The sequence below is a fragment of the Cetorhinus maximus genome, chromosome 16 (assembly GCF_964194155.1).
Source record: "Cetorhinus maximus chromosome 16, sCetMax3.hap1.1, whole genome shotgun sequence".
Classification (NCBI taxonomy): Eukaryota; Metazoa; Chordata; class Chondrichthyes; order Lamniformes; family Cetorhinidae; genus Cetorhinus; species Cetorhinus maximus.
The window spans coordinates 68,531,396-68,558,698 of NC_135894.1; the positions used below are offsets into that span (position 1 = coordinate 68,531,396).

The 27,303-nt window shown below is 43.6% G+C and overlaps 1 protein-coding gene across 1 annotated transcript in view; it reads right to left on the reverse strand.

Moving 5' to 3' along the window:
- Positions 1 to 4,537: 4,537 nt before the first annotated feature.
- The window catches only part of lrrc58b (leucine rich repeat containing 58b), a 64,938-nt gene continuing 42,172 nt past the window's right edge, over positions 4,538 to 27,303 (reverse strand). The window contains exons 2-4 of the mRNA XM_078559980.1: positions 10,544 to 10,672; positions 9,714 to 9,991; positions 4,538 to 6,286 (exon numbers count right to left, since the gene is read on the reverse strand). Of these exons, the coding sequence (XP_078416106.1) occupies positions 6,093 to 6,286; positions 9,714 to 9,991; positions 10,544 to 10,672 (601 nt within the window). The 3' untranslated portion in view covers positions 4,538 to 6,092. The remainder of the gene's footprint in view (positions 6,287 to 9,713; positions 9,992 to 10,543; positions 10,673 to 27,303) is intronic.

Here is a 27,303-nt window from a genome sequence, read left to right on the forward strand (position 1 = left end):
AGTCGAGTAAACTTTCTCTGTACTGCTTCTAACGTAATTATATCCTTTTTCAAATAAGGGCACCAAAGCTGTACACAGTACTCCAGATGTCTTTTTTTAAATTCATTCATGGGTTGTGGGCTTCGCTGGCTGGGCCAGCATTTATTGTCCATCCCTAGTTTCCCTTGAGAAGGTGGTGGTGAGCTGCCTTCTTGAACTGCTGCAGTTCATGTGGTGTAGTTACACCCAAGTGCTGTTAGGAAGGGAGTTCCAGGATTTTGGCCCAACGACAGTGAAGGAACGGTGATATATTTCCAAGTCAGGATGGTACGTGACTTGGAACGGAACTTCCAGGTGGCGGCTTTCCCATCTATCTGCTGCCCTTGTCTTTCTAGATGGTAGTGGTCATGGGTTTGGAAGGTGCTGTCGAAGGAGCCTTGGCGAATTCCTGCAGTGCAACTTGTAGATGGTACACACTGCTGCTACTGTGCATCAGCGGTGGAGGGAGTAAATGCTTGGGGATGTGGTGCCAATCAAGTGGGCTGCTTTGTTCTGGATGGTTAAAAGCTTCTTGAGTGTTCTAGGAGCTGCACTCATCCAGGCTGTGGGGAGTATTCCATCACACTCCTGACTTGTGCGTTGTAGATGGTGGATAGGCTTTGGGGAGTCAGGAGATGAGTTACTCGTCACAGGATTCCTAGCCCCTGACCTGCTATTGTAGTCACAGTATTTATATGGCTAGTCCAGTTCAGTTTCTGGTCAATGGTAACGTTGAGGATGTTGATAGTGGGGGAATTCAGTGATGGTGATGCCATTGAACATCATGGGGCAATGGTTGGATTCTCTCTTGTTGGAGATGGTCATTGCCTGACACTTGTGTGGTGCGAATGTCACTTGCCAATGCCCTTGTACAGCTACAGTAAAACATTCCTACTTTTATAACAAAAACAAAAATACCTGGAAAAACTCAGCAGGTCTGGCAGTATCTGTGGAGAGGAACACAGTTAACGTTTCGAGTCCGCATGACTCTTCAACAGAACTAAGGAAAAATAGAAAAGGGGTGAAATATAAGCTAGTTTAAGTGGGGGGAGTAGAGATGGATAGAGGGCTCTTAACTGTGCTCCTCTCCACAGATGCTGCCAGACCTGCTGAGTTTTTCCAGGTATTTTTGTTTTTGTTTTGGATTTCCAGCATCCGCAGTTTTTTGCTTTTATTCCATTCCCCTTGCAATAAACGCCAACATTTAATTTCATTTTCAAACACAATATATATTTAAAGGTAATTGGATTTTCTCTCAGCTACGAGTCACTTTCATGTGTAGTTTGACTTCATTCAGAGTCTCAAGCATCTTTCGAAATTTAGAAAATGGGTTACTACGTGAAAACATGATCAGAGTAACCTTGATATAGCCAAGGTTCTTCAAAAGTAAGTTTTTGACTTAGTTAAAAGTGGATCCTTTATTTCTAGCAAAAATATTGTCTAATCTTGACCCAAACTTGTATCAGCAAAAAAAAAAACAGGTTCTTTGGCTCCATGCATTCACTAGGAATGGAATAAATAGTTAACAGAATAAGCATCATACTTTTTATGATAAAAACAAAAAGCTAAAAGCTACTGCGGATGCTGGAAATCTAAAACAAAAACAGAATTACCTGGAAAAACTCAGCAGGTCTGGCAGCATCGGTGGAGAAGAAAACAGTTGACGTTTCGAGTCCTCATGACCCTTCGGCAGAACTGAATATTTCACCTCTCTCCTAACTATACTTCAGTTCTGCCGAAGGGTCATGAGGACTCGAAACGTCAACTGTTTTCTTCTCCACCGACGCTGCCAGACCTGCTGAGTTTTTCCAGGTAATTCTGTTTTTATACTTTTTATGATGTCTGATGCACATACAGATATACAAAGCCCATTTTTTTCCACTGCTGAAGCTACTGATTTGGGTATAATGCTGCAGGCAGAATGGCCAATGATCATGTGTGAATGTAAATAGTTATTAAGGATAGAAAATCATGGTGTACAACCAGAAATTACCTCAAAATTCCCTCTGAGCAAGCAACATTTCCCACTGGGTGTACCAAATCATAGAACTATATTTTAAAAACTATCAATAAAAAAAAAACTATTTCTTTTTAGAACACTGGGACTTATACTGAAACTAAGAACTTTTAATAGGCACTGCATGTTCAATGAATGTTAAAATTGTTTTAACGATTAACATTATACAGATTTCCTGTGATTCTACTGTGTACGGTAGACTAGAAACAAAATATAATTAAGTTAAAGCCAGGATCAAGGAAGAAAGCCTGAAGAGATTATGAGCTATTGGTTATTAAAAGGATTTTCTTTTTCATGTTTTGATCAACTTTGTCCAAAAACATTGTGATAGTTGACGTGTGCAAAGAGGCCCCATTTTCTACTAAAGCGAATGAAAACTGAGCATGCTGTGCTGTGGCATGGCAATTAAATTTTTTTAACCACCACATGACGAGGGGTAGAAAGGTTCAACTTTGGTGTTTAACAAGGTGACTGTAATGTCCCAGTGCAGAAAAAGGGCAGCAACGGAACAACCTCCTACATGCCACTGACTTTATTAGGCCTTGGGCTGTGCTCGAGGGAAGAAAATAACTTAACTCACCATCACAAATAATTGGTTCATCAATAATCTGAACACCAGGATAACAATGTTTACGTGTTAATCCCACAATCCTGCACTCTCAGGGCAGGTGGGGCAGGGGCGCATTACACCTCTCAGAGTGTTGAAACCTTATCCTCCAACCTGAACTTCATAAGAGAGCGGCCCCTGCTGGGAGCAGGAGATCATGGAATTGCTCCTTTATAGTTTTTAAAATGTATGCAGAACATTTCATGTATAATCCATAATTTTTCTTCAGCCCTGCAATGAACACCACGAAAGCCATTCACCATGGCCCCAAACACCTGAAAGAATTGATAGACAAATTGATTCCTGTTTAATAATGCAATGGGACTGTTTTCTGCTGCTTGATTATAAGTAGCTGAAAACTAACTTTAGTGGACAAAATTCATTGCCCTCCATCTGAGGCGGGTTTGGAGGCGACAGAGCATTTAATTGGGCGAGAGGGTGCCAGGTGGGGACCCTGCCACCTTCCCACATCTGCCCCAATTAACTTCAGGGTGGGAAGGCTCGTGGATGGCTTTCCTGCCCCGCTGTCAACTCAGACCCTTAAAGTGGACACTTAATGTCCACTTAAAGGCCTAATCCTCACTGCCGTTGGTTGAATACCAGCAGTGGGCTGAGTCACTCCCATGTGGGGAAACCTGGAAAGCAAACCCTGTTGTATTTGCTTGCAAGCTCTAGGGTGGTGGGGGGCACCCTCATTCAAAGGCACTCAGAGGGAGGTGGCATCGGAAAGAGGTCCACTGAGAGCCACCCCCAGTCCATGCTGCCGACTCCCTTCTCCGGCATCTCCCATCCCACCCCACCCCACCAACCTGTAGCCCCTCACTGATCCTGGGCCTCTGGTGTGTGCATTGACAGCAGCTCCCACTGCTCCTTCTGGCGCTGCCCAGAGTGGAAACTGCCAGCCTCTTGATTGGCCTGCAGCTCACGGGGGGTTGGGTTCTTCTGCCACCGAGGTCTTTGATCCTGATCGGCACTTAATATGGGGAGCCTTCCGCTAAGGAAGAGATGCAAGGCTTTCGCTGGCTCTCGAACCGGCAGGTAAGACCTGACTCACCTGGATTAAATACTGCCCAGTGTTTCTGTCTGAGTCTAAGGCCGGAATTTTCCAGCCAGAAAGCCAATGAGATCTCCATTTACATCGGCGGGACTGGAAGATTCCGACAGCATGAGGGGCCGGATTTCGAGCCCTCTCTGGGGTTGGAGGCAGAAGCAGGTGGGCGCTAAAAATAGCAGCTGTGACCGGTGTGCCTGTTCTCCTGCTTCATCTTGCTCCCGAGCCACTTGCCCGGAGATGAGGTGGGTCGGGAAGCAGGGTTAACTGGCCACACAGCAGATAGCAGATCAGGCCTGTTTAAGGCCACTTAAAGGAGGCAAACTGGGATTTTAATCAACCTCCAGGCTCCCTCAGATGGCGGGCACCAGTTTAGCTGCCCAGAGGTAGCCTCCAGATGGCAGACCAAGGGGCCAGCACTCCAGGGAGGCTAGTAGGCCCTCTCTGCCTGCCTGCCTGGGTGCCACAGCAACTGCAGGCCGCCCTGTAGAGAGGATGCCCAACCCCCCAAAAGTCGTGACATGGCTGCCAAAAGCCAATATTTACATTTATTTTTGAATAAATCTACTTTGAAGCACTTACCTTCCATTCCATTCTGCTGCTGTTTTCAAGTTGGAAGGTCTCTGATTGGCCCTCCAGCTTCCAGAGCCCACCCACTGTCTTTAGTTGGACCATGAGTCCACCCTCTGGCCATTAATTGGCCTCTCCGGGAAAGATCACATTGAGTGACTGTTTTCCACACTGTGGACTTCCGACCCCATATGAACCTGACAGCAGGGTTCAGAAGCTGGCAGGGAAAATCCTGTCCCAACACTCTGTTCAAAAATTAGAATCACCCATGTAATTAATATACATGTATAGTTTGTTACTTCTTTTATTGCTGTGCATTTTGAACCAAACAGAATAAATGAGTTTCTGACAACACCAAGAAGCTCTGAATCCCTAACAAAATTGTCTACAGCTTGTCAAAAATTTCCATCTAACTAGTCAGTTTGCATAAGTATCCATTGTTGTTCAATAAATTCACTTTCCATTCGAATGACCTGGCTTTTAATTTCATCTGCATCCTGTTGATGTAGTTTGGAGGAATTACATCACACAATCCCATTCATTCTTATAAGCAGTTAAATGCTAGCATAACAAAATGAAACACCAGCCAGCTAGAGACTGGAAGGCAGCAGCAACACCCCCCCCGGCCCACCCTACTCATTTTAACAACACTGGATGGATGAAATGAAAGGTAAATTTTTAAAAAATTAAAAAGCTCAGAAAACATCAAAAAAACTTTTGTAATTTACCAGAAGTTCCACAAAGTACTTATCTAATTCACAGCAAGGAATACTCTTCCAGTGCTATTAAAGTGATGGGGAGTTTGCCTCTCATCTCAATAGATGTATGTTTCAGGTGACTGACAGACTTGCTTAAGATATCAATGTAATTCTATGAATCTGTAAAACATTCCTGTTTTACAGGAATATCCATAACTTACCTAAACTACAAAAAAACTAAATCCTTTCAAACCTTAAGTATGAATGAATAATAAATCTTGTGAATAGAAATTTAAATCTGAAAAATGACGACTGCCCAATACCTCCTAAACAGTTTGTAGCTGTGTAACTATGTCCTTTACTCTACTGTCTTTGCTGCAGGTAATCATTTACCTTATCACATTCCCTCTCCTTCCATTTCTAACTTGGTTTCTATCCCTTTATTTTCATTGGCTTTGTTCAGTGTCACAACTCTGAACAGCAACCTAACTGAAGAAGTGGGATTGAAAGGGGGAGCCCATCATTCCAAACAAGCCCTCTCCTCGCTTATAACCTGCTACTGAAGTCCACAGCAAGCGGTTCTCAGCTAGAATTCTCACAATCAACATGGCGTAACAATTGAAAAAGAGATCAAGACTCCCACTATTTAATCCAGCCTGTCAATAGTCAAAAATTACCTTCCTGCTTGGTGTATTTTAACTTTACAGCCAGGATCCCCTTAAATAAAAACTTGTCTCACCAAATGCAAATATTAACCTTTCAAATGGAAGAGTACAATTTTGGTAATTATTACACATTATAGCAGTGCTTCATATAATATTCTAAAAGTATGGTTATTCAAAATAGCTCTTTGCACATCCAATATTAATAAACACCAGAACATTTTAGAGTTACTGGCATAAAAATATAGTGCTTTAGTACAAATATTTAAGGGTCTGTGATAATACTCCAAGATTATGAACACTGTACAATCCATTATACACAAAACTGATGTGAAGGTCTGAACATTATTGTAATAGATGTAAGGATTGTAGTCAACAAGACCCTGGTATGTTGGATTAGATAAGTTCAAGTGTTCCAGGACTACAGCGATCCAGTCTTTACTGTAGATTTCTTAACTTCCATAAACATTTAACCAAGGAGCACTTTTTGCATCCGGTGTTGTGGAATGTTGAATTCATCTTCAGAGTCACAGTCGCTCTGTGAATTTGAACTACACGGCGAGAAGCATTGTGGAGAGCACAGGTAGTGCATGAGTGGGAGGCGGTACTTGCCACAGAAGTCGACAAACTTGATATGACGAACACAAGAATCAAAGTAAACTCCTAGGAAGCAGGAATAAAAAGCACAGTATAATTGAAGTCAAACAATGTTTATTTCTGTCACTCCCCCACTGAGATGTCACGTTCTTCTTTAGCCAGTAGGATGTAAGTTGTAAACTTCTATATGACCACTGCAAATACTATCCCGAAACTGATTGACCTGAGACTCATTACATTAGTCTTGCCTTCATCACTGAGGTGCAGTAGATATAAACAAAACAAGTGAGCTGAAAATGACTTACAATCTGAGCAAGAATCTAATGCTAGAGCTCCCTGAAAGCAACTAAAGTACCTGTGATTTAAACGATGCATTATCTTACAATGAAATAACAATTCTCGGAGCTCTTATTTGAAAGTTTGACAAAGTCATTTGGCTGCATGTGTAACTCTTGTTTTCTGGGGTGTGAGTGACGTTCCTTAGACACTTGGTAGACATTGAGACTGAACACTCTCCCTTCATCCCGCAGACAACTAACCAGCAGGATATGGTAGTCTGTGGCCCCAATGAATTAATATGGATTTGGGAGGCTAAAGAGGGAATTTCAAAGGTATTGACTGGGAGACACAAGGGGCATATGTCTGAACTGATGATTCATATCAGGACCTAAAGGTTCTTGTGAATGCCAACTTCAGCATGATGCAGTTTTCTTGGATTGTACTGAGAAAGGGCAAACCCCTCAGTCATTGTAAACAAAGTACCAATAGAGGTAATGCTTGTACCTTTTATGATGGGTCCAAAGTTTTCCTGCATGTTTCAGAATCCCTCATGGAATCATAGAATAGTTACAGCACAGGAGGAGGCCATTTGGTCCATCGTATCCATGCTGGCTCTCTGCAGGAGCACCTCAGCTAGTCCCACTTGCCTGCCTTTTCCCTATAGCCCTGCAAATATCTTCTCTTCTGCCTCCACCACACTCCAGATTCTAACCACTCACGGCATAAACAGTTTTCCACTTGTCACCTTAACTATATGTGGTTGGAAGGCTTTCTCCTTCTCATGTATAAGATTTATGACCAATGGGGTAGATTTGAGGAAAAGAGGAAATGGTTCCAGTGAGGGAGAACTCTGGTCCACATCACTGATTGTCTAGATTGGTAGTCACCTTTCAAGCACACAAATCTTTTGTCAGAAACTACATTTGTGTAAATCTTGTGTAAATATTTTGCCCATCCATCATATTGTCTGTTAAAAAGCTGATGATAACCCTAAGGTTTGCGGTGACACTTGCTTGAACTTATCAGGAAGCCAGGTATGTCAGCATGCAGCCCAGGGCTCTGATTAATACCTGGTTAGGTCGCAGAAACCAGCAGATGTTTCTGAAGCTCTGCATCATGTTCTATAGAATATATTGTATCTGTGCTGTGGCAACATTAGTGGCAATGCACTTATACATTTTACAATTAGCTATGCTGTTCACCTTGTCATTTACAAAATGTTCTTGATATTAACTGTCTGTTTCGGTTTCAGTTCCCAAAGACAGACACAGAATGTGATCTATTGCCTCTCAGGTGGCTTCCTCAGGCAGCCATACTTAGTTAAAACTAACCTCCAAATTTGGCATGGTACTTGAAAGACTACAGAAAAATGAAGGGATCATAGGAAACATAAAACAGGAATATGTCATTTAGCCCCGCAAGTTTGTTTCGCTATTCAGTAGTTAATCTTCCAATAACTCCATATATCTGCCTTTGCCCCTTACTATCTTTGATTAGCAAAATTTATTAATCTTAGATTTAAAATTAACAATTTTTCTAGCATCTATTGATGTGTGGAAGAGAGCTCCAACCTTCTACCACCCAGCGTGTGTAGAAGTGTTTCGCTCCTGAACGGTCTGGCTCTAATTTTTTTGACTATATCTCCTTGTCTCAGACTCACCAAACCAGCAGAAATCGTATCTCACTATCCCACCTTGCCTGTTCCCTTAATATCTTGAAAACTTTGATCAAATCGCCCCTTCAAAATTCCAGGGACTACAGCCCTAGTTTGTATAATCTCTCCCTGTAATTCACCTTGTGGGGGTGGAGGTATCACTCACTTGATATGCATCTGAAGTGCTGGAACCTACAGGGCTTACGATCCGAGGCTGGATAGCTCTTTTCAGCTGGCACCAATGTGATGGGCTGAACTTTGAGGTTTGCACATGTTGTCAAAGTGATGGTAAAGGAAATGTATACTACATCTAAATAATGCTCTCTGTGCTGGAGTACTCTGGACAGAGAGTGAATAATGATTCCATTTGTATGCTGGCCATTCTTATCCCAACAAGAAAACAGATAAATAAGCACTGAAAGATTTTAATAAAAATCCAATCCAACACATGACTCATCCTCTCATGCCAAAGGCCAGCTGAAACTATTGCAGTCAGCAGGTTTACAGAACAGGGTAGGTCGTTCAGTTCCTCAAACCTATTCGGCCATCAAATTATATCTTGGTTGATGTAAAAGCAAAATATTGTGGATGCTGGAAATCTGAAACAAAACCAGAAAAGGCTGGAAAAACTCAGCAGATCTGACAGCATCTGTTGAGAGAGAATCAGTGTTAACGTTTCAAGTCCGTATGACTCTTCTTCAGAGCTCTGAAGAGTCACAACCTAGATCATGGCTGATTTGCGTCTTAGCTCCATCTACCTGCCTTGGTTCTATAACCCTTAGCACCCTTGCCTCACAAAAATGTATCGATCTCAGTTTTCAAAGTTTCAATTGACCTAGCCTCAATGATTTCTTTTGGTGAGTTGGGAAGAAATTTGCAGGGGAAGTACTTTCTGGTCGGTAAGCGGGGGCGGGGCCCAATTGTCGACGTGTAAAATGACGTGCGGTGACGTCGGGCGAGTGTCCCGACGTCACCGCGTGTCATTTAGGTTGTTAGTTCAGTGGGCCGACCCAGCTGTGCGCCCGCTGAACTGTCAAAGGCTTATTAAGGGCATTAAGAAAGTAATTTAAGTTGTTAAGAATGCTGCCCGTCCAACCTTAAGGTTGGTGGGGAGGCGAAGAGCCCAGGCGGCCTTCGCATTTTTCATGGAACCTCATCCACGGGCAGGGTGAGGTTTCATGAAGGATTCATTAATTAAATTTAAAAATTTGAATAAATTCATGTTAATATCCCAGCTCATGTGACAGTTTCACATGAGGGTCATGTCCTTAAAATTTTTTTTTTTCTTTAATTCAATTTTTCATAACTTAAACTAATCTCCCTGAGGCACCTCCGTGCCTCTGGGAGATTTCTGCGCTCTTTTACGTGCATGCGCGAAAGAGCACAGGCCCCGACTCTGGGAATTCACCCCCCCACCCCCACCGCCCACACAGGGAGCGCACAATTAAGGCCCGCCCACATAAAATGGCGGCGTACATCCAATCGGGGGTGTCAATCGGGTTCGCGCTTACCCCCTGCCATTAAAAAATTGAACAAAAACCTAAAGCACCACTTTCTTACCTGCGCACTTAGGATTTGGGCATTTGCTGGCTGAATCTAAGTAGCTGACCAAGTTCCCAGGCATGTCTTTCAGTGTATAGCATAAGTTGCGGGATTTCACAATCCGGCCAGCCAGCTCAAGTAACGATGGTGGGTTGTAGATTAGGTCTTTTACAAATCGCACAACAAGTGGGTTGCCTCGTAGACTGAGTTCCTGCAGATGGACCAGGTTCAGGATCTCTCGAGGAAGGTATGTAAGGAGGTTATTGTGAAGACTGAGTGACCGTAGCGAGTTCAGCCTGAAACATACAGAAATAGCACTGCAGCTAGCGGTTTGTAGAGGCGAGTGTTCAAAAATTTCCTGCATGGAGCAAACTGAAGGAAAAACATTTTTTTGTCGTTATGAAATGATAATTGAGCCAGTTGACTAGGGCTGGGATTTTCCAGCCCCATCCCAGGCAGGACCATTGCGGCGTGAGGCAGCGCCTCAGCCTGCAGTCCATTGACTTGCGGCGGGACTGGAAGATCGCGGTGGAGGGCAGGTGCGGAAAGTCCCGCCCTAGATGGCAAGCATGTAGTTCAGAATAATGCCAACAGCATGGGTTTGATTCCCAGTCCAGCTGAGGTCGAATTGAAACCTGCCTCCTCATCCTGCCCGGAGAGTGGAAGGCAATGGCAAACCATCACTGACAAAAACTGTCACGAAAATGGCTCACGATGAAGCACCAGTCGACAATGAGCCAAGGATCTGCCTTCAGGCAGAGCACACATGAATGAATTAAATGAAACACACATCCTGCCTAGTAAAGCAGCAATGTTTTTATTTTTAAATGGGGCCTTTGTTAACTTACTGTGCAAGCTGTGGTGGGAGACCCTGGATTCGGTTGTCACACAATCCCAGATAGCTGAGGTACGGCAAGTTAGCGAGTTCCGGAGGGATCGATAGGATTCCATTCCCACCTAGATACAACAACTCTAAGCTGTGGAGGGGCAGAAAGAAACAAGGTTAGCAATTAGTACGGTTATATAAACAATAGAAGGTTTCTAATTTGCATTAACCACTGGATCAGGGAGACACTTTGCAAAATATTATTGTTTTTCCACCTGCCCAAGAATGTTTTTTTGCTCCATAAAGTAAAGACAATTGAAGCTTACTTGTAAAAATATCCCCAGAGGCACCTGGTCCATAGCACTTGGCTGGCTGGGGAGTCATTGCATATTTTGATGGATGGGTCTGATATTTGTAATAGTGCCCACTTCCTAAGTGAAGTGCGCTAACAACAATGAAAAGTCAGTTACAAGAACATAAGCAGTTGGAGCTGGACCACGCCATTTGCCCCTTTGAGCCTGCTTCACCCTTCAACAACTCTATAGCTGATTTACCAACTCAACTCCAACTTCCTGCACTATCCCCTTATCCCTTAATTCCTTTAGTACCCAAACTCTTATCAACCTCTGTTGAGAATACACTCAACAACTGTGCACCTACAGCTCTCTGGGGTAGAGAATTCCAAAGATTCACAATTCTCTGAGTGAAGGAATTTCTCCTTATCTCAGTCCTAAATGTTTGACTGTCATTAACACGGTGACCCAATGTATTCTAGATTCCCCAGGCAGGGGAAACATTTTCTCAGCATCTACCCTTTTAAGCTCTTAAAGAACTATACATATTTCAATTAGATCATCTTTCGTTCTTCAAAACTCCAGGTAGTATACACCTCATCTTATAGATCAAGCCACTCAACCCAAGAACCAGTCTCGTGAGCCTCTGTTGTACCCCCTCTAGGGCAAGTATGTCTCTCCTTAGGCAAGGAGACCAAAACCGCACATGGTACTCCTGGTACGGTATCACCAATTCTTTGTACTAAGACTTCTTTACTCTTACACTCCAATCTCTTTGTAATAAAAGTTAACATACCATTTGCCTTTCTAATTGTTTGCTGTACCTGTATGTTAACTCTCCAATTTATATTGGAGGGCACCCAGGTCCCTCTGAATAGAGACATTCCCTCATCATTCAAAATATATATATAATTTTTAAATTTTTCCTACCAAAGTGGATAACTTCTCCCTAAGTCAAGTTATATTCCATCTGCCATGTTCTTACCCAGTCACCCAACCTGTTTATATCCCTCTTTGCATTCTCCTTATTGCTTACTTTCCGACTTAACTTTGTATGATCAGCAAACTTGGATACTTTACACTCAGTCCCCTCATTAAAATCATTCACATAGATTGTAGCTAGCTGAGGTTCAAGAACTGATCCATATGGTACCCCATGGGTTACAGCCCGCCAACCTGAAAATGTTGTTTATTCCTACTCTCTTTTCTGCCCATTAGCCAATCCACAGTCTATTCTAATACATTACTTGAATCCCATGAGTCCTAATCTTGGTTGGCATCTTATCAAATGATAAAAGATAGGATTTTTGAAAATCCAAATGCACTACAAATACTGGTTCCCCTTTATTCATCTTCCTAGTTACACTTAACAGATTTGCTGAAAACTCTCTCCTTTTCATAGATCTGTGTTAACTCTGCTTAATCATATAATTTTCTAAATGCTCCGTTCTAACGGCCCTAATAATATATACTACCATTTTGTCTACTACTGATGATACGCTAAATGGCCTATAGATCTACAATTTCTTTCTTAAATAGTTGGATTACATTTACTCCCTTACAATCCTGTTCCAGAATCTAAGAAATTCTGGAAGATCAAAAATAATACATCCACTATCTCTGCAGCTTCCTCTTTTAAAGCTCTAGGATGCAGGTGGTCAGGTCCGGGGGATTTGTTGCCATTTAGTCCTAATAATTTCTCCAGTACTATTTCTTTGCTTACACTGATTCTAAGTTTCTCATTCTTGTTAGACCCTTGGTTCCCCATTATTTCCAAACAGTTTTTGTGTATTCTACAGTGAAGGCTGTTGTAAAGGTTGTTTGGTGATTTACAGAGAGGTCTAGAAGCTGGTACGGTTAAACATAAACAGTTTATTGGTAATCCTTAACTATATACATTTCCAAGGTACTGCTATCTCCATGCCAGCTCCTTCCAGACTCTACTCCACAGTCTATCATGTGATTCTCTACATCACTATGTGGGCGGTACTGTTCTCCAGTCCCACATTAATCCTTACTCCGCCAAACACCCTTATCCTACACCTCTCCCCACCCTGACTCCAAGTATTTACCCAAATACATTTACAATACAATCTTTACTTTACTTGCTACCCCACCTCCCCCCTTCAAGTCTCTGACTTTATAAATTCAGATGGTCTGGGGGTTTGACAATTTTTCCGGATCTCATTCTGTCACATTTGGAGGAATGGTAGTCTCAATTACTCTGGGTTGACTTTGTTGGTTTGGCATTGAAATTGTTGTACTTTGTTTCCAGTACTTGATTACCTCTATTGGATTCGCTTTATTGCTCCTTCCAGTTGCATATCTCTTTATCAGCAACCTGTCTGCTTTGTTTGGGCACTTGTGGATTTGCCAATTCTTCCAAAGGGAATGTGCACTCTGTTCATTCCTAGAGTGGACTTGGATTTTCTTTTTCCGTGGGGTCCACCATGACCTTGCTGGACACTGACATTTCAAAAAACGGAACCTTCATTTCCACTTGGTTCACAATTTTAGCCATTTCATTTTTCAACAACTCAATGGTTCTCAGTAAGTTTGAGGCATCCAGAGCTTTTTCTCCTAGTTCCTTGAGCTTCAGCATTGGATTTACATCTTCCAATCTTATTTGTCTTCGTCTGTAACAGGGCTTTGTCTTTTATTTTAGTTTCACTGTTGGCCAGGTCAGAACTTGTTTAGTTCTGTAATCATGCTACACATGGCTTCAGTATCCACTCGTAGCTTGAAAAGTTCTATGGCTTTTCCTTTCAATGCCTCTTCTTTTTCATTCAGCTGGTTCCTCAGCTTCTTCCTTGTACCTCCTGGCTTCCTCCTGAAATATAGAACATTGCTGAGTCTTCTCTGCCAACTGGTTCTTCAGAGTGACATTAAGTTTATTTTGCTTCTCTTCGTAATTTTTCAGAGGAACAAACTTTGACCTAAGAGATCCTTGCAGTGTGTGAAGATCCTTCACAAGGTTTGCCTTTTCTTTGGAGAGTTTAATTGCTTCATTTTGATTTTTCTTGTAATTCAACAGACTCTTCTGCTGTTTTTCCATTCAGTTGTTCAAGTCAGTCTTCATTGCTTCACACTGAAGAGTTACATACTCCTTTTGCATTTGATCTTGAAGGTCAATCAGCTATTCTTTTAACTGTTTATTTTCTTGTTGACCTCTTGCCAACTCACGTTGTGCTCAGTGCACTGCTTTGTTGCTACTGATAGCACCAATGCTGCTTTTGCTGAAGTATAAATCAACATCATTTTTGGTTCATCATGATTCTCCAGTACTAGGTTTTGACTCTTCAAAGAGTCTTTCAGGCAGTGACTTCTTGTTCTGCCTACTGTTGTGCTTGGCTGTACTTCTGGTTAAGTTCCTTCAGCTCAGCTTTAATATGAACATTTTCCTGTGGAATATTTTCATTTTCTTTTTGCAGGTTTTGTTTCTTTTGGGTTATCTCCGATAGCTTTCCTTCATTCACAGCCAGCTGATCGCTCAGCACTGCAACCTGCTGTTGCAGTTTGGGTAATGTGTCAGCATTTTCAAAAAGCTCTATTTTTGGCTGCTTCTCAGCCTTTTCTTTCTTCTGTACTAAGCTCTTCAGCTTGTGCATTTCATTGTGCTGTCATGGTCTGCCACTATCTTGAGAGTATTGTCTCCCTCGCCCTGGGGTCTCCTGTCACCCTCACCTGGTGGTCTCCTTGTCCCTTCAGTACTTTGGGGTTGTTCTAGACCTTTTAAGGTCTGTGCCCTCCATGGCTTAGAGTTTAAAATATTTGTCAAAGGCTTTTAATATCACATCAAATGTGGTTGAGCATTCATCCATAATCTTGGTTTAGGATTACTTTATCCACAAATACATCCAACAAGTATAAAAATGTATTAACTTGTACTTATTTTGATTTCTTACTTAATCCTGATGTACTTCTGTAATCTGAGAATTTTCTTCTCCAAGCCTCCCAATTTTGGGTCTGGTTTGGCCCTCAGCTTAGCCTAAACTGGTCTGGCAGTTTTAATTTTCTATCCATGGCCGTTTGATTTTTCTTGCAGGTACTAATTTAAATGTTGTTGCCCTTTTAAGAATATAGGTGCAGTAACCATCCTTTTTACTTCAAGATGGCGCCAGGCTGCCAATTTTTTCTCTGTGATCTTCCCACACTTTTTCGGCAGGCTCCCTCTGCAATCGTGGGCCTTGTTTATTTTTAATAATATTTCAAGCTCTGTTTAGCCAGAAGTGATACTGCTGCACTATTACATGGGAATGGAATGATTTATCACTTGTCCAACATGGTAAGCTGATGTAATGTAGCAAGCTTGAAGAACAGCACTGATCATTCTTGTGCATCAGTTTTTAATTAATGTTCCTTCTCCTCACTTTTACAGAAATGAAGTACTGATAGCAAATGAAGGCTACTTTTTCTCTGTCAGCTGGAAGATTCTCAAATGAAGAGAGTTTGGATGAATTTCAATCAAAACCCTTGATGGGTTTAGGTCTTACAACACAAAACTAGCCTAATTTTAACAATGGCTGGCACAAAACAGGCCCAGCTTTAATAATGACAGACACAAAATGCACTGTAGCAACTCACCAAGGCTCCTTCAACAGCACCTTTTAAACCTCAGACCTCTTTCACCTAGAAGGAAAAGGGCAACAGGTGCATGGGAACACCTCCACCTGCAAGTTCCCTTTCAAGTCACCATGTTGACATGGAACTATAATCGCTATTCCTTTGCTGTCGCTGTGTCAAAATCCTGGAACTCCCTTCTTAACAGCGGCATGGGTGTACCTACACCACATGGCCCACAGTGATTCAAGAAGATGGCTCATCAGCGCCTTCTCAAGGGCAATTAGGGATGGGCAATAAATGCAGGCCTTGCCAGCAACACTCATGTCAAGAATGAATATTAAAAAAAATCCTCAACAATGATGGCATAACACTAGCAGCCCCAGTGCAAGAAGCTGTGGAGATGATGAAGATCACACCAAACATTTTACCAATATTAACAGTTGTTTCATGAAGTGTATCCAAGCCAAATGGCAATCACAGCTGTTGATAAAAGCAGTCTCAAAGTCCTTGGCACATGTTCATTACAACCATGATTATGGATGACAGAAAACTTAGCAAAACTAAGTCCAATGCTTCTTTCAAGGTTGCGCAAATAAATTAAAACAATGAAGAACTTATAATAGCATTTGGAAGGATCTATCCTGGCATAATCCCACAGTACTGAGGTAATATTGGCATAGTGGAATCTTCACTTATTAATCAAATCAAATAACCTTTGTGTTCAAGGTAACTTGGGAGAGAGATCACATTGAGTACATATCAGCACAGGGCAATATGCCTTGGAACAATGAAAATGATTAAAGGTGCCTAATATTAGTAACCATTGTGCAGACATTTTCAATTTCACAATGCAAACATTAACTTGTGTTAAATGTGCAAATTTGAACTTGTAGTTCTCCTACTAATACTACTTGTTCTATTCCAGGATCATCCTAGAATGCAAAGATAACACCCAGTTTCTCTTCTTAATTTCCAACGCCTCTCTATTGCTTGTTCTCTCCTCACATGTGCAAGGAGCTCAAATGACACTAAGGCTGACAGCACTTTTAAAAATCTCTATTTTATCTCCATTGCTTACTCCTTCAACTTGATCGCCAATCCCAACTTCCCTTCCTGACTCCAATGTTAGCTGAAATTATGAATGGTTCCCACTCCTCCAGTATAACCCCCTTCTTTTCAAATCTGCCATCATCACCCCTCTTCAAAAAACACACCCTTGGATCACTCTTGTCCATGCAAACTTCCACCCATCTCCAACTTTCTTTTCCATTCCAAGTCCCACTCACCCATCATCTTTTCTTGCCTACTTTGGCTCCTGGCCCCCAAATGCCTAAAATTTAAAGTTCTCATCCTTGCGTCCAAATTCCTTCATGACCTCAGGCCTACCTATCTCTGCAGGTATTGGCTGTGGCTCACCTATGAGTTAGCAAGTTCTGGGTTCAAGTCCCAGTCCAGACACTTGAGCGCATTATCTAAACTGACACTTCAGTGCAGTTCTGAGGGAACGTTATACCGTCTGAAGTACTGTCTTTCAGATTAGACATTAAACTGATGCCTTGTCTCAGGTGAATGTAAAATATCCTGTGGCACTAAAGAAAAGCATGGGATTTTCTCCTATTGTCATGGCCAACCAAGACCTAAAACAGATCATTTGATAAGTTATTCCTTTGCTGTCTGTGGGACTGTGCTATGTACAATTTGGCTGCTATATTTCCTATATTACATCAGTGACCATACTTCAAAGTATTTTATTGATTATAAAACACTTTGGGAAGTCTGGACATTACAACAGGTGTTGTATAAATATACTTGCTCTCCTTGATCTTTATAATCCTCCAAGGATTCAGCGTTCCTCACTGCAATGCCTTTAAACATCTAGGGCTTACACTATGGAATTTCCTCCATAAACCTCTCATCTTCTCCCCCCCTCTCTCATCCTTTAAGACCCTCTTTAAAACTCACTTCTCTGACTAAGTGTTTAGTTACCACTGCTAGTTCACTGCGCAGTACTTTTTTAAAAATGGTACTGGTGCCATTCTCCTAAAATGGTGTTCACACTGTGAGTGCACACTTGTGGCGGAGCCAGTGCCAGATGCCATCTTGGATAGGACTTTACTTCTGGCACACACTCCCTGTCCACGTTAAATGTAGAGTAGACAGATCATGACATCAATCAGCATGCTCCAGTGGTGCTATTTCTCAAAGCTCCAGCTCATGTCTCTCTTGCTGCACAGCCGAACAAGCATTCAGCAGCAGGAAGGACCTAACCACCATCAACTGTTTTCTGGTTAGCTGTTGGTCGATTTCCACTAGCTAATACTGAGGTTTATGTTTGGAAGTTGTACTGTTATTTAAAGTTGCTGTAGTCCAAAGGGAGTGCTGTGGCAGGTGCTGAATGCCTTAGTGTGATTTCAAGGGTTTGCTTGCACCAACACAGAGTTGCAGAAGTTTGCATTCACCTTGCCCTGTAGCTTGGGAAGGAGAATTAGCAGAGGCCATGCAAAGTAGGATAAGATGCTGGAAGAAGAAGGAGGAGAAGGGTGAGAAGGGCTCTCAGCAGGAGGCCATATACACCCAGAGTCTTCAGGGAGCAATTCTCCTACCTGAACCTCAATGAGGAACAGTGTGTTAGATGTGCATGCATGACTAAGAATGTTCTCAATGAAGTCACCTGTTGCAGCCACAATTTCAGCCTTTGAGCAAGGGGAGGACAGCATTGCCAGTGGCTGTGAAAGTGACCATGGCTAGGAACTTGTGTGTATCTGGTTCCTTTCAGGCTGAACCTGGAGATATTTCCAACCTTTCGCAGGTGACCATCACTATTGCATAAGGAAGCTCAGGGGCTTTGCATGCAAACAGCTGAACACATTTCATTCTCTCTTGCCAACAAGCAGGCAGATTGAGCAAACAGGTTCACTAGAATTACAGGCCCCCTCATGATGCAGGATGCTATTGCCTGCACACATGTCGCTTTGCAGGCCCTGTATGTCAATTCTGAGATGTAACACAACTGAAAGGGATTCCACGCCGGCTGGTGTGCGACCATACTGAGCACGTCATGCAGGTTAATACTTTGTACCAGGCTGCTGTGTCATCTGCATTTGAACCACCATGACAAACCAGTGAATAGCTACTGAGTATCAAGGGCTATCTTCTGACCACATGGCTCATGAAAGAGGACAGCAGGTCTGTGCACTGTGGAGCCAGTGTCATTTTCTAGAACAGTCCTCAGCAATCCTAGCAATTTGGAGGTCAGATTGTTGAACTGCTTAGAGATCCAGCAAGCCCTTTGAATACTGGTAGTTATGGCCATGATGTTAGCAGGCTAAGCTTGCATAGCAGCAGGTTGAGCTTATGTAATGGCAACTTGTACTTCCAATACAACAACCAAATATAGGGTGGCTTCTGCTCATATTGCAATGGATCCATGACATCAGCCATCAGATGCTACATCATGGATGGGTCCGCTCTGGAGTTGGTCACCACTTCCACACTGAAGCATAGCCCAGTCTCAAGTTGATGCTGGACTCCTCCATTCTCCCTGACATTAATTGCAGGTTTTCCAGCAGTGTTTCCAATGCACTAAGCATTTCATTGTGCATACGCACCAGCCTTCTTTCTATAGACTTCCCCATCGAAATGCTCATCTGAGTCCGCTGTAATAGAACTTGTGTGTGACCTCACCTTCTGGTGAGCTGGCACCTGTGCTGTCTAACCTGGCTGCAGGACACTGATGTGCCGTGTTGTGCCACATGCAGATCCCACCTCTGAGCTATCCTCTAAAGTACCTGCAGTGTTGTATCTGAGCTGGTGACTGTGAATGTGAGAGTGAATGACTGTGTTTCTTCTTCATCACTATCTTACAACTCTTATATTTCTTGCTGTTTCATCACTGCTTGGCCGAGTGGCAGTTCTTGGGTATCTGAAAGGAGAGATGCACAGGAGGAGGGTGAAAAAGCAAGAGGTACATGCTTATGTCATGTGCAAATTGCAAATCAGAAAGAATTGAAGGAGAAGTGGAGTGAGAGAAGAAGAATGAGGGAGAAACGGGATGAGGAGGAGGAGGATTAGGTATGGGCATCTTTGATATTTCGGCCCAGCCTACGGCCATGGTCCCTGTCACAGCTGCTCCAATGGTGACTTTAGGAAGTGCAGGCTAAATAAGTGGCACCAGCCTTGCAACAACTTGGGCCCCCCGCTGAGGTGTGCAGCCGCTCAACAGCACATTTAGCATTGGGCTGCAAGCCGCCATCATTAAAATTAGCAGATAGAATGAAGTTTGTGTGGTGCCTGCATTGAAAGTAACAGCCATCGGCTAATCGCTCATCATGATCCCTGTGCTGGTTCCCATGGGGCCATCGAACCTTCCCTGGTTAATATCCTCTACTTTGGCTTGGCATTTTTGTCTAATTAAATTGCTGCAAAGTGTGTTAAAAGGTGCTCCGTACATGCAAGTTTTATTGTTGTTGTACAGTTTAAAAGATTAGAGCAATATGGGAAACAGAAATGAGTTTTTGGAACATTGGAGTGCCTCTGTAGAGCTGGTTAAGAAAGAATAGAAAGAAAGAACTGAGGTGCACAGTGTTTAGTAAAAAGGTGGACAGGGATATTTAGAATGGAAAAAGCTGACAAAAATTTTGGCAACTGGAGACAGGAAATGTGCACCAACCTAATATCTTTATTACAGATTTTTGGAAGTTAAACTGCACCATCATATAAAAGCAACAGGACTTTAACAGGGCTGATTATGCTATGCCACACTCCCAACAGGGAGTGCATCAGTGGAAATAGTTACATCTAGCCCTACCTCCAAGGAATCATACTGGGAGCATGGCCTTGCAAAATTATCACAAAATTTTATGCAAAGAGCAAGTACGATCAATACTTTTTATAGGTTAGCAACAGACTTTGGATCTCACAGCTGCCAGATGGCCACACTAACTTGCTGTCAGTAGGACTTGACATATTGTCTAGTTTCACAGCCTGCTTCTGGGTTGATGCGACACCTCTGTGTGGAGGTGCAAAGGTCGACTCCAGGCTGACAAATGGAACTTGAACAGACTCACTGTGCCCTTTTAGCACTAGGTTGGACATTAAACCAGGATTTAAATGGGTGTTGCGACCTTGGACTACCTTGCCAAGGTCAAAGCTGACCTGTTGTTTCTGCAGGAGTGTGCGATACCGCACCTCAGCTCCTACAGGCAATGGTCACGATGGCGGTCCCATGGGCCATCGATCTGGTCGGGCGGAAACGACTCTCGTTCCTCCGGCCTGGGTATTCTGCTGCAGGGAGGCAACTTCACCGTCTCCGAGGTTAAGGAGGTGGTGGGCGGGTGCCTCCTCGTAGCAGACGTAATGTACAAGAACGCTCCACTCCGGTTAATTAACGTGTATGGCCCGTCACAAGGGGCCGAGGGGCTGGAGGTTTTTCAGCAGCTCCCACTGCTGCTGGCGACCTCCAGGCCGGTCATTCCGGGCGGTGACTTCAACTGCATCATCGATGCGGCTGGACGATCCAGCAGGGCCGACAGCAGATTGGACGCTACGTCCAGATCCCTGATGGAAACAGTTAAGGATGCCAAGCTGCACGACGTGTTCAGCAACCCTGCAGACAGAGCGTAGCGTAGATACACCTCGTCGCGGCCAGATGGGTCCATTCGTTCCAGGATAGACTTCCTGTTTGTGTCCCGTGCATTCACAGTCAGATCCACCGACATCAAGCCGGTGTTTTTCTCTGACCACTGCCTCCTACTGGCGGACTGCCACTTAGAGAAGGACCTGAGGGTGGGCAGGGGGTCATGGAAGCTAAATGTGCAACTGCTGACCCCAGAGAACATTGAGGAGCTCAAGAGGGATTACAAAGGTTGGAGAACCGTGAAACCCCTCTTTGAGTCCCTGGTGGGAAGCGATCAAGGGAAACATCAAGAGGTTTTTCATCCTCAAAGGCACCCAGAAAGCTAGAAAGGAACAGAGGGAAATGTCTCGACTCCAGAAAAACATGCAGAATCTGCTCCGGCTGCGGTCGATGGGGGTCGATGTCAAGGAGGAACTCCAAGAGGTGAAGAGCCAGCAAGCCTCGCACTTTGCCTCGGAGGCCTCCAAGATCATCTTCCGTTCCAGAGTCCGCTCTGTGGAGCAGGATGAGACGTGCTCACGTTTCTTCTTCCAAAAGGTACACAGAGAGAGCTCTGTGATCAGCAGCCTGAAGGAAAAAGACGGTTCAGTAAAGTCATCGCAGTCCGACATTTTGAGGATCAGCAAATCCTTTTATGCCGGATTGTATGACGTGAAGCCCACGGACAGCACGGCCTCCCAGTCCTTCCTGTCCTCTATCACGGAGGTCTTAGACAACAGTACACGGGAGAGCCTGGACAAACCGCTAACTCCTGATGAACTGACTAAGGCCCTTGAGTCCTTCGAGAAGAGTAAAACTCCCGGAAGCGATGGCTTGCCGGCGGAGTTGTATTCGGCTCTGTGGGACTGGATCGGCCCAGGCCTGCTAGAAGTGTACGAGAGTATGCTCCTGGCCGGCAGTATGTCAGAATCCATGACGAAAGGCATTATCACCCTCATCTACAAGCACAAGGGGGGAAGGGAGGAAATTAGAAATTGGCGACCCATTTCACTGTTGAATGTGGACTATAAGATTCTGTCCAAGGTCATCGCCAATCGGGTCAAATCCGTTCTGGAATTGGTGATTCACCCTGACCAGACCTGCACTGTGGCGGGCAGGAAGATCTCTGACAGCCTCGCGCTGCTCAGGGATACGATTGCCTATGTACAGGACAGGGGTGTGGATACCTGCCTCATCAGCTTGGATCAGGAGAAGGCCTTTGACAGAATATCGCACACCTACATGGTGGATGTGCTCTCCAAAATGGGGTTTGGGGACGGAATTCGAAATTGGATCCAACTGCTCTACACTAACATCAGTAGCGCAGTCTCAATCAATGGGTGGGAAACAGATAGCTTTCTGATTAAATCTGGAGTCAGGCAGGGCTGTCCTCTCTCGCCTGTTCTTTTCGTGTGTTGCATAGAATCCTTTGCCGAGTCCATCAGGAAGGATCCGGGCATAAGAGGAGTGACGATCCCAGGCAGTGGAGGCACTCAGGTAAAAGCCTCCCTGTACATGGATGATGTCGCCGTCTTCTGCTCGGATCTGCTGTCGGTGCGCAGACTGATCCACATCTGTGACCAGTTCGAACTGGCCTCGGGAGCCAAGGTAAATCGTGGGAAGAGCGAGGCCATGTTCTTTGGGAACTGGGCTGACCGATCCTTTGTCCCCTTCACTGTCAGGGCTGACGGCCTGAGGGTGCTGGGGATATGGTTCGGAGGGACCAGGGCATGCGTTAGAAACTGGAAGGAGCGAGTGTCTATGGTGAAAAGGAAACTGGGCATGTGGGAGCGACGCTCCCTCTCCATTGCGGGCAAGAACCTGGTCATCAGGTGTGAGGCACTCTCGCTGTTGCTGTACGTGGCGCAGGTCTGGCCCATTCCACACTCCTGCGTGGTGGCGATCTCTCGAGCCATCTTCCGCTTTATCTGGAGGTCAAAAATGGATCGTGTCCGCAGGGACGCGATGTACAAGCCTCTAGATAAAGGGGGAAAAAACGTGCCCAACATCGCCCTCATGCTGATGGCCACCTTTGTGTGTGGCTGCATCAAGCGGTGCGTAGACCATCAGTACGCAAACACCAAGTGTCACTATGTGCTGAGGTTCTACCTGTCCCCGGTGTTGCGAAGGATGGGTCTGGCCACGCTGCCGCGGAACGCTCCAAGTAGTTGGACCGTGCCGTACCACCTGTCCCTCGTGGAAAAATTTATGCAGAAAAACACCTTTGACCACAAGTCCATCAGGCAGTGGTCAGCACATAACGTCTTAGAGGCCCTGAGGGAAAAGGAGAGGGTGGATCCTGTGGGATGGTTCCCCGAGCAGACTGTCAAAGTCATTTGGCAGAATGCCTCATCGCCAGAACTTTCCAACAAGCACCAAGACGTGGCTTGGCTGGTGGTGAGAAAGGCCCTCCCCGTCAGATCCTTCCTACACGCCAGGAGTCTCACCCCCTCTGCACGTTGCCCTCGAGGTGGCTGTGGTGGGGAAGAGACCGTTGTTCACCTCCTTGTGGATTGTGCCTTTGCAAAGAAGGTCTGGAGAGAGATGCAGTGGTTGCTGTCAAGGTTCATCCCGAGCAGTTCTGTGACACAGGACTCTGTGCTCTATGGCTGTTCCCAGGGACACACACCGAGACAAACATCAACTGCAGCTGGAGGATCATCAACTCGGTGAAAGACGCGCTTTGGTCTGCCCGAAACTTGTTGGTCTTCCAGTGCAAAGAGTTGTCCCCGACCGAGTGTTGCGGACTGGCACAATCCAAAGTCCAGGACTACGTGCTGAGGGACACACTAAAGCTTGGGGCAGCTGCCGCAAAGGCACAATGGGGAAGGGTCGCTGTCTAAGACCTTTCTGCCACAGTGCACCGAGAGGCTGGGAACTGTTTAAAACCCCCTCGGGCTGTACAGCTCAAAATGAAAGGCTGTAAATGATTGTAATATTGTTTGTACTGATGCACCTGGTGATACATTTTGTAAAAGTTGAACCGGATTGTACCCTTGTAATGGTGTTTTTGAAATGGTTTGGAATGTGGTTGAAGATATTTTATGAATAAAGTATATTTTTGCAAAAAAAAAAAACCAGGATTTAAACGGGCTGCTTCAAGGAGGTCTCAGATCCTCGAGTTGTGTTGGGGTCTAACTCTAGAATTAGATATTGTGCTTTTCACTGAAAATGACAGCAAAACCGTTCCAGTAATTAAAACTAAATAAGTAAAAATAAAACTACTGCAAATACTACAGTTGATATGATAGTAAACCATACAGAAGATAATGGCTTGGACATCATCTACACGACTTAATTTCCATAATATGGTAAAACACCAGGTTTTTGATCTTCCGTGATACTTTGCATAGTAGCATGAAACAAAACGTGATAAATAGCAATGACAGGATTTAACAGCTTAAAATCTGAATGAAAACTGTGATGCACAACGCACCAAGCTAAAACATAAACATGACACGAACTGGGACAAATCCACAAGAAACGTGTAAAATGAAACTATAAGAATTCACAACAGAAAATAAAATTTTAGATCCAATGGGACATAAAACCTATATGCCAAAATACAAATTATCCAAAGTTTAGGATTTTGGAGATTTATAGCTGTTTGTGCCTGGACAAAAACAGCTATAAACCTCCAAAATCCTAAACTTTGGATAATCAAACACAACCTTTGGGACTTAACAAAATCAAAACAACAAAAACAATGATTAACTGTAGAATGCAAAGCAAAATGATAACGGTCCATCCAGCCAGTGCACAAGTGCCTTCTCAACCACATTAGACAGTTGGCTGGGTGTTAAAAATGAAAGAATATAAATTCAAATACTCTCAAAAATACTTCGTAAAGAAAATCACAAAAGGTATTATAAATTGTCAAGAAATAAAGAAAAAACCCCGCCAATTAAGGCAAATTGAATATTCAACATGAACATTTATCGACAAAACAGTTCACTGAAACCACGCACTGTTAAAAAGAATACAATCTTGTATCATGGATTCAAAGAAAACCATTCATCAAATAAACAAGTGAAGCAACGACTAATTCTCGCATATTCTCACCAAGGAAATCAGTGTATTTCTAATTCAAAGACATTTAATTTGAATGATTTAACAGCTTAGATTTTTTTGCATACTAGATTGCCAGTTATTGCTTGTTCAGTTATTGCTTAATTTGAGATTTGGATCATCTTGCATGAACATTTTTAGCACAGGATTTACCTATGAATTATCAGTTATAAATCGTAAATTGTGTGGAAGCTGATGAAGCTATAGTAACAGGCAATGAAATCCATTGGACATTGATCCTAGTGACAAGCAATGTTAAATCTAAATACCACTCGGCGGAACCATCTCCCAGGGTTGCATGTAAAGCACAAATACAAAGGCCACTCCCTGCCGCTGGACTATGGTGGTGAACTGAAACATGCATGGGGTATATGGCCTAGGTATTAACTTGCCCCGTCTTATAGAAACCAGGTGTGCATGTGGTATGGGGGTGTGGGAAACACAGCTAAAAGCAGCTCCATTATATTCCTTTCCCAAGACAAGCAAAACATAAACAGGAGCCAAGGCAAGAAGAGGTCCAGTTTTTCTTAAGCTCAAAATTGCTCCTCCAGGTCTCACAATGTAACCTTGGGCCTGCCATGCACTCCATGACCCCTTCTGTTTATCCACTTACCCAGCTGGTTCTCTGGCTCAGAACACTATGATTTTAACAGTTTTGGTCAGTAAGTAGCATGCAAATAAGGACTGACAATTATAATGGTTTGAGCCTATCTGCTGTAACTTTACTGTATTCACATCCCAAGTGTAACAATTGAGGCCAGTGGATCTGAAATTGTGTCCTTGTGTTGAAGTTCCTGTGGTGTATTTGGGGAAGAGGTGAGGTGGGTGGAAAATGTATCAATGCAGCTCCTCCAGGATTCTGTCCTTTGGAGAGGAGGTTGGGTAATTCCAGTAGGGGATTGAGTTGGAGCTCAGGCTATCAACTATTGTCTAGCTAGTGACTGTCCTAAAGGGAGGGGGAATGGAGGTTGAACCAAGGTGATACACTTACCAATGGAAATGCATAACCACATCAAATCTCTGTTCAGTAATGCAACATTGCACTCTGTGACAGCTAGCAAGATTCACTAATGTGCTGAAGATTCACAAGTGTTGAGGATTCCTATGACTTGTGTGAATTTCCCAGTAGCCTGGTTTGTAGAGTCAAGTTTCACAGGGGTCAGACATCCAGCTGGCAGTAAGCTGGAGTTGAGAAATTGACCATGTCATGTATAGTCCATCACTCCACAGCTGAAACCAGTGGAAACACTGAAATAATTCAAACATTAGCTATACATTATATGAGCAGATCACACAGCAAGGGGTGCTGGAATTTATCATGTAAACACTACCACAAAAAAATGCAGAAACAGACAACCAGGTTCATTCAGAGGCTCTATGTGTTCCTTACTATCAATTATTATTTAAAAATTGAATTTATTTTCCCAAAATTAGCGTAATGAAAAATCTGTTCAATGTGCCACCCTTCATTTTATGAGGCTCTCGAAGGATCACTACTGATTTTTAAGGCCATCAAACATGAATTGGAGAATATGGGATATGCAATGTATCACATCTGCTGGCCCTGGATCAACCATGTATAAAAATAACCTTCAGTGCAACATCAGTTGTGCATTACACCAGAAGGAGGAAAGAACTGCCAACACTGTAAACAAGAAAGAGACACAAGAGATTGTGAAACAAATTTAACGCTCAACATAAAACCCGATCTACTCCCCTCCCTCACCCCAAAGAATCTTCAGCTACCTAGACCAGATGAAAAGCTTCCAAAGGGAGAGGGGATAGAGAAAAAGTGGGCATACTGTAAAAGCTTCAAGGAAAATTTCCAATGTTGCTACATCATTGCTGGGTAGATGCCAATGTGGAAAATTGCCCAGGTATATCCTGTCCACAAAAAGCAGGACAAATCCAACCTGGCCAATTACTGCCCCACTCTCGATCATCAGCAAAGTGATGGAAGGATTTGTTGACAGTGCTATCAACTGCACTTACTCAGCAATAACCTGCTCACTGATGCTCAGTTTGGGTTCCAGCAGAGTCACTCAGCTCCTGACCTCATTACAGCCTTGGTCCAAAAAAGTTTGGACAAAAAAGCTGAATTCCAGAGGTGAGGTGAGAGTGACTGCCCTTGACATCAAGGCAGCATTTGACTGAGTGTGGCATGAAGGAAAACTGGAGTCAATGGGGATCAAAGGGAAAACCTTTCACTGGTTGGAGTCATACCTAGCACAAAGATAGTTCTGG